The 11367-nt window shown below is 43.5% G+C and overlaps 1 protein-coding gene across 1 annotated transcript; it reads left to right on the forward strand.

Moving 5' to 3' along the window:
• The first annotated feature begins 8819 nt into the window (after window positions 1–8819).
• On the forward strand, window positions 8820–11077 carry LOC140715656 (probable G-protein coupled receptor 139). Its single transcript, XM_073028020.1, has 2 exons — window positions 8820–8889; window positions 10167–11077. Exons 1-2 carry the CDS (start codon window positions 8820–8822, stop codon window positions 11075–11077), a joined length of 981 nt encoding a protein of 326 aa, XP_072884121.1.
• Window positions 11078–11367: the final 290 nt, after the last annotated feature.

Consider the following 11367-nt stretch of genomic DNA (forward strand, 5'->3'; position numbering starts at 1 on the left):
CAACCCCTTCGCACGCACTAGTATCCTCGTGCACTCCCCACATTGCTCGCATTCCCTTGATATGCGTCAACATCTCTCATTCCCCTTCTCTCCCCTTTCTCTCTTGCTCTCTCTCATACACACACACACACACACACACTCTCTTTCTCTCACACACACACACACACACACACACACACACACACACACACACACACACACACACACACACACACACACACACACACACACACACACAAAGTTAGTGCGAACAATCGATTCTAATATTATGTGCTTTAATAGTGAGCTCCTGTGCGTGACTTTTCAACGTTGGAGGGGAGGTCTGATGCACGGGAAGCCACCACATGACCTTTGACATACCGGGGTCAGGGACATGTGGAACGGAATGCAAGAAAACTAGGGAACCTTCCCGTCCTAGTGATCCAGTGCGTTACGAGAAAGGGAGATCAACTCGCTTCCTGCGTCTGATCCCGATCCAGTAACTCCCAAGTTAGGGAGGGAGGAGTGCAAATCAGGAAAGATTCCTGTTGATTCCTACTGACCTCGGTACCAGGAACAGCGGCACAGAATTCTGGTTGGATTCCTCCTTCCATTCTCTGTCCAATTTGTCAAGGCACTGTACACGCCTTGTGTGTTCTCAACAGCGGGAGCCTCTCTTCACTCTCTGTCCTCCATATCCTTTACATTCTGCTCTCACTGTTCTTTTCATTCCTCGTCTCATCTCGCAATTCCCTTCCTCACTCACTCATAATTACAGCCAGTGGAGTGAGTTACAGGGCAATAGAGGCGTGGTGCAGATAAAACAGAACGCAACAGATACTGGTCTGAAAGTGTTATATTTGAATCCACGCAGCATAAGTATTAAAAATGGACGATATTGAAATTCATCTACAGGCTGGCAGGTATGACGTTGTGGCCATCTCTGAAACTTGGCTAAAGGATGGCTGCTATTGGAAGCTAAACGTCCAAGGATATACGATGTTTCGGGAAGATAGGTTAGTAGGTACATGGGTTAGTGTGCCCTGTGTATAAGAAATAATATTAAATAATTAGAATGGGATGATATCGGATCAGAATGTGTCGAGTCTCTATGGGTTGAGTTACGAAATTACAAGGGTAAAATGGCAGTACACAGGCCTCCAAAAAGCAGCCGGGTAACGGAGATGGTAAAGGTGTGTCAGAAGGGCAATGACATAATAATCGTTGGGTATTTTAACATGAAAATAGATCGGGAAAATCAGGCGAGTAATGGACCTCTGGAGAGAAAACAATTGTAGAATGTCTAAGTGATGGCTTTTTAGTACAGCTTGTTGTGGAGCCCACTAGGCTGTACTGTATTGGGTGTTGTTTAATGTTGAACCATTAGGGAACACAGATCACAATATGATCAAGTTCACTTTGAAATTTGAGAAGGAGAATCTAAATTCCAATGTGTCGGTGTTTCCATTGAATAAAGGAAATTACAATGGTAGGAGAGGAGAACTGGACAAGGTTGATTGGAAAGAGACATCTGCAGAAAGGGCAGCAGAGCAGCAATGGCTGGAGTTTCTGCGAAAAAAATAATGAGGGTACAAGACAGATATATTCCAAAGAAGAAGAAATTTTCGAATGGAAGGACACTACCGTGGCTGAAAAGTGAAGTTAGAGTCGAAGTAAAATCAAAGGACAGAGCATACAAGGAAGCCAAAATTCGTGGAAAGATAGAGGATTGGAAGCGTTTAAATCTTGCAGAAGGAAGGTAATACGGCTATTAGGAAAAAAAGGTGAATTATGAAAGGAAGCTGGCGACCAGCATCAAATAAGATAGAAAAAGCTGTTTTAAATATATATCGGATAAAAGAGAGTTGAGAGCAGATATAGCACCAATGGAAAATGACGCTGGAGATATTGTAATGAGAGACGCAGAGATGGCAGAGGAACTGAATGTCGTCACAATGGAAGACACCTGCAGTATACCGGACATTCATGTGTGTCAAGGAGGTGAAGCATGTGCAGTCAAAAACTTCGATAGTTGTACTGTGGAGAGCATTCTGACAGGCTGCATCACTGACTGGTGTTGAAGAGCTACTGCCCAGGACCGAAAGTAGCTTCAGAAAGTTGCAAATCTAGACAGCTCCGTCAAGCTACCCAGGATATCTTTAGGGAGCAAACACAAGGAAATCTGAAGATGCTGGAAATTCAAACAACAACACACACAAAATGGTGGTTGAACACAGCAGGCCAGGCAGCATCTATAAGGAGAAGCAGTGTCGACGTTTCGGGCCGAGACCCTTCGTCAGGACATCTTTAGGGAGCTGTGTTTCAGAAAAGCAGCGTTCATTATTAAGGGCCTCCAGCACCCAGGGCATGCTCTTTTCTCACAGTTATCATCAAGTAAAAGGTACAGAAGTCTGAAGCCACACACTCAACGATTCAGGAATAGCTTCTTCCCGTCTGTCATCGGATTCCTAACTGGATATTGAAGCTTTTGACACTACATCACTTGTTTATTAATATACAGTAGTTCTGTTTTTGCACATTATTGATGTATCAATAGACGTAATTGATTTACTCGTATGTTTTATTTATTGTTAATATTATTTTTTCTCTCTCTGTATTGCATTGAACTAATGCTGCTAAGTTAACAAATTTCACGTCACATGCTGGTAATAATAAAAATGGTTCTGATTCTGAAACTTACGACTGGGAAGGTGCAGAGGAAGCTTAATGATCTGAGGGTGGATAAATCTCCTGGAACTGACTGAATGCAGACAAGGGTTCTGAAGGAAGTGGCTGGAGAAATTCGGAGGCATTAACAATGATCTTTCCAGAATCTTTTCAAATCTTGTATTATTGTTGTTGTTGTTGTTGTTGTTGTTGTTGTTGTTGTTGTTGTTGTTGTTGTTGTTATTATTATTATTATTATTATTATTATTATTATTATTATTATTATTATTATTATTAATGTTGTTATTGTTGCTGTTGTTGTTATCAAAATAACAAGAGTATATCGAAGTAAGTAACGCTTACAATGTCTCAAAAGAGAAAAAAACAATATTAAGAATCCTCAGATTCTGGGATTGTACCGGATGACTGGACAGTTGCAAATGTTACTCCGCTATTTAAGAAGGCAGCAGAAAGGAATCTATGGACCTGTTAGCTTGACAGCAGTGGTTGGAATCGATTGTTAGTGATAAGATTACGGAGTACTGGAGGCACATGGCACGATAGGCCAAAGCCAGCATGGTTTCCTGAAAAGAAAATCCTGCCTGACTAACCTACTGCAATTTTTGAGGAAATTACAAACAGGGTAGACAAAGAAAATACAGTAGATGTGGTGTACTTCGAATTTCATAAGGCCTTTGCAACACATAAGGCTGCTTAGCAAGATAGGATCCCATGGAGTTACAGGGCAATTACTAGCATTGACAGATCAGCAGAAATCAGAGAGTGGGAAAAAAAAGGATCCTAATCTGGATGGCTGCAGGTAACCAATAGAGTTCCACAGGGGTCAGTGTTGGCAATGATTTGGTCTATGGGGTTAATGGATTTGTGGCTAACTTTGCCGATGATACAAAAACAGGTGGACGAGCGGGTAGTGTTGAGTAAACAGAGAACCTGCAGAGAGATTTAGATAGTTTAAGGGAATGTGAAAAAGAAGTGGCAAGTGAAATACAATGTTGGAAAGTGTAAGGCCATGCACTTCGGTGTAAGAAATAAACGGCTGAATATTGTTTAGATGGGGAGAGAATTCAAAATGCAGAGACGCAAGGGGACTTGGGAAGTCTTGAGCAGTATAACCCGAGGATTAACTTCCATGTTGAGTCGATGGTGAAGAAAGCCGTTCTTAAATATAATGTTGGCATTTATTTCTAGGGATATAGAATACAAGAGCAGGGATGTGATAGTCAGGCTCTATAAGATATTCGTGAGACCACACTTAGAGTATTGTGTGCAGCTTTGAGCTCATTATTTTAGAAAGGATATATTGACATTGGTGAAGGTTCAGAGAAAATTCACGAGAAATATTACAGGAAAGAAAGGATTACCGTATGAGGAAGGTCTTGCACCTGTTGGGCTGTTCCCTGGAGTTCAAGAGAATAAAGGGGGAGCTCATAGAAACATTCCGAATGTTAAAAGGTCCAAACAGATTAGATATGACAAAGTTATTTCTCATGGTAGTGGAGTGCAGGACAATAGGGCACGACTTCAGGTTTAAAGTAAGTCCATTTAGAATAGAGAGGCTGAGAAATTACTTTAGGCAGTGGGTAGCAAATCTGTGAAATTTTTTGCCACGAGCGGCTGTGGAGTCCAAGACATTCGGTGCATTTAACGTAGAGATAGATAGGTTCCGGATTAGCCAGGGCATCAACGGGTATAGGGAGTAGGCAGGGAGTGGGGTTGACTGGAAGAATTGGATCACTCCATGATTGGATGGTGGAGCAGAATCGATGGGTTGAATGGCCTATTCTGCTCATATATCTTTTTCTATCATGGCTGATATATTATCCCAACCTATTCTCCACCCTTCTACCCATATTCTTTGATCAGGAACCGATTAACCTTTGCCTTAAATATGCCCATTGACCTGGCTCGACATTCCTCTGCGGCGATGAAGGATTGAAGCATCAGTAGCGCTTGCTGTCTCTGGCTTGTATTCCCTGCTGGTTTGGAGGATGTGGCAAGGCGAGAGGGGTAAAATATCTTAAGTCGGAAAGTGGTGATCTGTTGAATTCATTGTCCCAGACGGCTGAAGAGGACTTTAGAGAGAGATTTGAAGCGGAGTTTGATTGGTTCTTGATTAGTGAGAGCGTCAACGATTGCAGTGAGGAAGCAAGAGAACGGGCTGGAGAGAGCCATTAAATCAGCCATGATGGATCTGCAGAGCAGAATGAATGTGCCGAATGGCCTCATTCTGCTACTCTGTCCTCTGGTCATATGGTCCTTATTAATTAATTGCTCTCACACGATTGGCTAATCAGATATACGTATTAACGAGCAGATGTGTAGGTATAGCTAAAGAAATGTTCATTGGGTGCAGGTAGACATTACATGTATAAAATGTACATACATACATAAATAAGTAAATAAATAGTTAGCTATAGAAATATATATAAAATTCAGAATTCGAACTTCGAGATTCGGGATTCGGAACAAGAAAACAGCGGGAGAGCACCTAAGAATTTCCAGCGGGAAGACATTCTGAGTTCACGGGGGAACAGAGAGGCCAGACTGCGCAGGCACGTGATGTCGGCCAGTTAAGCGTGAACAGTTTAATAAGAAGGCAGCCATATCCAGCGGGCAGCGGAAAGAAAGGCAGCAGAGTGAAAGGGCTTTGGCTCAACGGTCTCCGGTGGTAACGGGACGAGGTGAGGCAGTTGTTGATTGCAAAAGGAGGTAGTATGTATGTGAGGCCAGTTTTGTGTGGTCGGTGTCAGATGTGGGAAGTCCTGGAGTCTCCCGGCGTCCCGGACGGCCACATCTGCACCCTGTGCATAGAGATGCAAATCCTAAGGGACCGTGTTAGGGAACTGGAGCTGCAGTTCGATTACCTTCGTCTGGTCAGGGAGAGAGAGGAGGTGAGAGAGACGTGTTACAGACAGATGGTCACTCCGGGGCCACGGGGGATAGAGAAATGGTACATAGTCAGGAGAGGGAAGGGGAAAAGGCAGGTACTGGAGAGTACCACTGTGGCTGTACCCCTTGACAATAAGCACTTCTCTTTGAGTACTGTTGGGGGCGACAGCCTACCTGGGGGAAGCGACAGTGGCCGTGCCTCTGGCACAGAGTCTGGTCAGGGATAGTATCATGGCTATAGAAGGGGAGGACGCTACAGAAGGATTGTCCACCGAGTCAGTTTGGGTGGTAGTCAGAAATAGGAAGGGATCAATCACCGTCCTCGGAGTAGTCTATAGACCCCCGAATAGCCCTCGGGACACCGAGTAGCAGATAAGCAGGCAGATTTTAGAATGGTGCAGGAAATACAGGGTAGTAGCTATCGGTGATTTCAACTTTCCTCATATTGACTGGCACCTCCTGAGTGCAAGGGAGCTAGATGGGGCTGAATTTGTCAGGTGCGTTCAAGAAGGATTCTTAACACAGTATGTGGACCGGCAGACGAGAGGAGAGGCTATGCTGGATCTAGATCTGGGTAATGAACCTGGTCAGGTGACAGTCCTCTTGGTGGGGGAGCATTTTGGTGTGAGTGACCACAACTCCCTTAGCTTCAGTATAGCTTCGGAAAGGGATAAAATCAGACGAAATGTTAAAATGCTTAACTGGGGAAGGGCTAACTTTGAAGGGATGAGGCAGGAACTAGCGAGAGTAAATTGGAAACAGATGTTCAAAGGGGAAAGCACAGAAGTAATGTGGGAGAAGTTTAGGGACCACTTGAGCTGGGTTCAGGATAGGTTTGTCCCACTGAGGCAGGGAAAAAATGGTAGGAAAAGGAAACCGTGGCTGACGAAACATGTAAGGCAACTCGTCAAGAGGAAAAAGGACGCATATGTTAGATATAAGAAGCAAGAAGTAGGAAGTAGGAAGGACGGGCTTATTAGAAATATAGTGTAGCCAGGAAGGAGCTAAAGAAAGGATTTAGGAGAGCTCGAAGGGGACATGAGAAGGCCTTGGCATGTAGGATTAAGAAGAACCCCAAAGGCGTTCTAAGCGCATGTGAAGAATTGGAGGATAACGAGAACTAAGGTGGGGTCGCTAAAAGATAAAGAGGGTAACATGTGCCTGGAAGCAGAGGAGGTTGGGGAGGTCCTAAATGAATACTTTGCTTCAGTATTCACGAGTGAAAAGGATCTTGATCCGGATGAGGTCGAAGTAGGGCGAGCCTGTGTGCTGGACAATGTGGAGATTAAGGAAAATGAAGTGCTGGATCATTTTAAAAACATTAAGGTTGATAAATACCCAGTGCCAGATATGATACAGCCCAGGTTGTTGTGGGAATTGAGAGAAGAGATCGCAGGAGCATTTGCTGTGATCTTTGAATCCTCTTTGACTGGAGGGGAAGTGCCTGAGGACTGGAGAATGTTGTTCCCTTGTTTTAAAAAAAAGTAATAGGGAGAAACCTGGGAACTATACGTCGGTGGTATGCAAACTACTGGAAAGGATTCTTAAGGATGGGATCTACGAGTATTTGGAGAAGTACAGTCTACTCCTGGATAGTCAACATGGCTTTGTGAAGGGAAGATCGTACCTCACGAGCCTGACTGAGTTTTTTTGAAGAGGTAACAAAAGAAATTGATGAGGATAAGACAGTGGATATGGTCTACATGGACTTTATCAAAGCATTTGACAAGGTCCTTCATGAGAGACTCATCCAGAAAGTCATGAGGCTTGGGATAAGTGGAAACTTGGCTGTTTGGATAAAAAAAAAATTGGCTTAAAGGCAGAAAGCAGAGGGTAGTTGTGGAAGGGAAGTATTCTGACTGGTGGTCGATGACTAGTGGAGTGCCGCAGGGATCTGTCCTGGGACTCCAGCTCTTTGTGATTTTTATAAATGACCTGGATGTAGAGGCGGAAGAATGTGTGAGTAAGTTTGCCGATGACACGAAGATTGGAGGAGTTGTGGATGGAGCTGTAGGTTGTCGAAGGTTACAAGAGGATATAGACAGGCTACAAAGTTAGGCAGAAAAATGGCAGATGGAGTTCAATCCGGACAAGTGTGAGGTGATGCATTTTGGAAGGACAAACCTGAAGACTGAGTACAGGATTAATGTCAGTTACTTAAGAGTGTGGACGAACAATGGGACCTTGGAGTTCAAATCCATACATCCCTCAAGGTTGCTGCACAGGGGGACTGAGTTCAAGAGTAGAGAGGTCATGTTGCAACTCTACAAATCTCTGGTGAGACCGCACTTAGAGTACTGTGTTCAATTCTGGTCACCTCATTATAGGAAGGAAGTGGAAGCTATGGAGAGGGTGCAGAGGAGATTTACCAGGATGTTGCCTAGATTGGAGAACAAGTCATATGAAGCAAGGTTAACAGAGCTTCGACTTTTCTCTTTGGAGCGTAGAAGAATGAGAGGGGACTTGATGGAGGTCTACATGATTATGAGAGGCATAGATAGGGTGGATAGTCAGTACCTGTTTCCCAAGGCACCAATAGCAAACACCAGAGGGCATATGTACAAAATTAAGGCAGGGAAGTTTATGGGAGATATCAGGGGTAAATCCTTTACACAGAGGGTTGTGAGTGCCTGGAATGACTTGCCAGGGATGGTGGTGGAGGCTAAAACATTAGAGGTATTTATGGGCCTCTTGGACAGGCACATGGATGAAAGAAAAATGGGGGGTTAAGGGGTAGTGTGGGTTTAGTACTTTTTTCAAAGGATTATATAGGTCGGCACAACATGAAGGGCCTGTACAGTGCTGTAGTGTTCTGTAACGTCACATCGATGTGTCTAGAATGATAATGTCGGGTAAGAGAATAGCAACAGGTTAATATTCATTATTGAGATTTAAATGTGTATACAATACGGCCTCCATCCCCCACCTTCACCCCCCCCCACCCCCAACTCAGCCCACCACTAAACTAATCGCAACGCGAGATGAGTTACAGTAATTTCTTAATTTACGAGGGAACTCTGATGGGGATGTTACCAAATTTGTTTGCTCGTCAGCTGCCAGCGATAATAATTGTGACATCAGTCATTGTTTGTGTTCACTGACTGTACCGTAAATTAATGTCATTCGTCATGATGGAATTGTAAACAACATGAGCTTTTTTTTAACTGATATTCGCGTTTGAAAGTCAGCTATATAAGGACTCATACCGAAATCGAGAATAGCGCATTGGTGTTAGGAACGGGTGTAGCATACCGTCACGGAAAATGCACGCCCCTCCTAGAGGCCTGGTATACGCAATTTACTACACGGTTCTTGCAGTGATCGCGGTACCAGGTAAAGCATTTCTTACTAACTAAAGATCCGTCGTCTTATGTATTATGCTATTGGGGTCTTTATGAATTGAATTGCTGCCTACAGGTGTACCTAATGAAGTAGACACAGTGTTTTTGTACCGTATATGTTAAAAACAAATACATAACATCCATTGTATCCACATAGGTATGCAGACGTCTTCGGTACATAGTCTAGCGTGCCTAAGACGCACAGATATTGTAGCTTAAAAGGAAAATAGAGATAGAGATGTTTTTAACTGATAGCTGGACGGCTTTCTTGACACAGTAAACATGCAGCAAATATTTGGCAGTAACTAAATTAATTAAATGGCATTTTTTAATGTTGCGAACGTGTCCCCACATCTGTAACTGGAATAAATGAGTTTACTGTCTTTATCACGCTGTTTAACAATTGAACCGATTTTAACTCTTCATGGGATGATTTCGCCTTATTTAGCACCATCATCGACATGCCCTAAAGTGGATTAATTGAGGAGAAAAGCAGCCACAGATTTCTCTCTGAGTGTACAGAGATAACCCACAGTTATTTGAGTTGCTGTCGCCTTCGGTCTGCCTGAAACTATCTCGGCCTTCTCCTCTATCCTCTCCCATTAACAAGGCATTTTCGTCCGCAGAGCTGACGCTCACTGGATGTTTTTTTTTGTGTGTTTGTGTCATTTTCCAAAGACTTTTGTGCATAAAAATCCCTGAAGTTAAGCAGGTTCAGAGACCCTGAAATCATTCGGTCTGGCACCAACTATCATTCCATGCTCGAGGTCACTGCGATCACATTGCATCCCCATTCTGATATTTGGTCTCTACAAGAACTTGACCAGGGACGCCCAACATTTTTATGCCATGCTCCCGACCACGGACCGAGACGTTCGTGTATCCCCTGTTGGGAAAATCTCCTCTATGCATTGCTTGCAGGTTTTATGCCACTAAATTCCTGTCACATGATTAATTAATCTGATATTGGCATCTACGAACGCGTGTGCCAGTGCTCCTAATAAAGTGGGCGCAGTGTGTACATTTGATTATCGTGTGTTAATGGAGCCCAGAAACCTTTTCCTGCACTTGTTTTAGTTCCTGGTCATTCTCGTTTCCAAGCCAGGTCTTAATGCAATCAGTTCGGATAATTTTCATTGTAGAACATCTATAGAAATTTATCGAAGTTTTTTTTGGTGATACAAAATTCTGCAAACCTATTTTCAAGCTCCTGAATTACTTCTGCTGCGTGTGAGTTCAGTCTCTAATCTCCAATTGTTTCTTCCACAGTTAATGTAGTAGCCATTGTGATCCTGTCCCGAAGTAACTGCGGCCTGTCTAGATGTATCAGCCGGTACCTCGTGTCCATGGCGGCAACGGATCTTCTGGTAATAATTACCGCTGTGATATTAAACAGAATTCCCGCTATTTATTTCCCCGGTAGTTACCTTTCCATCACGCCCGTGTGCAGCTTCAGTACTGCGATAATTTACGCCGCCAGGGACAGTTCAGTTTGGTTAACGGTCACGTTTACCTTTGACCGATATGTCGCCATCTGCTGGCAGAAATTCAAAGCAAAATACTGCACCCACAGAACCGCTAGCATTGTTGTCGCTGTCGTCTGTACTTTGGGCTGCGTGATCAACATCCCCTGGTACTTTTTGCACGAACCAATCTACGTCATTAACAACGTGCCCTGGTATTGCAAAACGAGTAGCGTCCTTTATTCTTTCCTGCTGTGGATAGTATTTTATTGGACCGATCGCCTTCTGACCCCCTGCATCCCTTTCCTGCTTATTCTTTCGTTCAACGCACTGACTGTCAGGCACATTCTCGTGGCCAGTCGGGCTCGTAGGAGACTCCGTAGTTGTTCGTTGGGAGAGAGACAGAGCGACCCGGAGATGGAAAGCCGCAGGAAGTCGATCGTCCTGCTCTTCGCAATCTCGGGATGTTTCATACTTCTGTGGATGCCATATGTTATCTACTTCATTTTATCACGATTTCAAATTGGTTATACAATCAATGGTTACAGCAACGCCATATTTATCCTGATGGAAAGTGCCAACATGTTTCAGATGCTGAGTTGCTGCACAAACACGTTTATCTACGCAGTGACTCAAACTAAATTCCGGATGGAGTTGAAGCGTCTGATGAAGTTCCCGCTGAACAATTCACATTCATTATCCCTTTCACGGAAGTAGCAGATCATTGCACACAATAAAATTAGCAAATTCGTTCCGTTTAGTCAAAAATAAATTTTGCTCAATATTCTAGACAAAATTTGAATTATACCCTATCCCATTATTGTGTATCAGATATTATTATTTAACATAAAGATTAATTTAATTGGTTGACTTGTGATTGTAAGAGAATGATTTACATATGACATACTTTTACCCCCACGCTCGGCGTTCCGTGCGAATGTGATGTCCATTCGTCCCACCCTATTTGACTCCCTCCGGGTACTTACCCCTGCAGCGGAAGAAGTGCT

Source organism: Hemitrygon akajei, chromosome 24 (genome assembly GCF_048418815.1).
Source record: "Hemitrygon akajei chromosome 24, sHemAka1.3, whole genome shotgun sequence".
Classification (NCBI taxonomy): Eukaryota; Metazoa; Chordata; class Chondrichthyes; order Myliobatiformes; family Dasyatidae; genus Hemitrygon; species Hemitrygon akajei.

Excerpts from the sequence above, each read along its gene's own strand:
- LOC140715656 (XM_073028020.1), top strand. The coding sequence starts at position 8,820 with ATGCACGCCCCTCCTAGAGGCCTGGTATACGCAATTTACTACACGGTT. Across the intron at positions 8,890-10,166 it reads TGCAGTGATCGCGGTACCAG|TTAATGTAGTAGCCATTGTG; the intron begins GTAAAGCATTTC and ends TTTCTTCCACAG.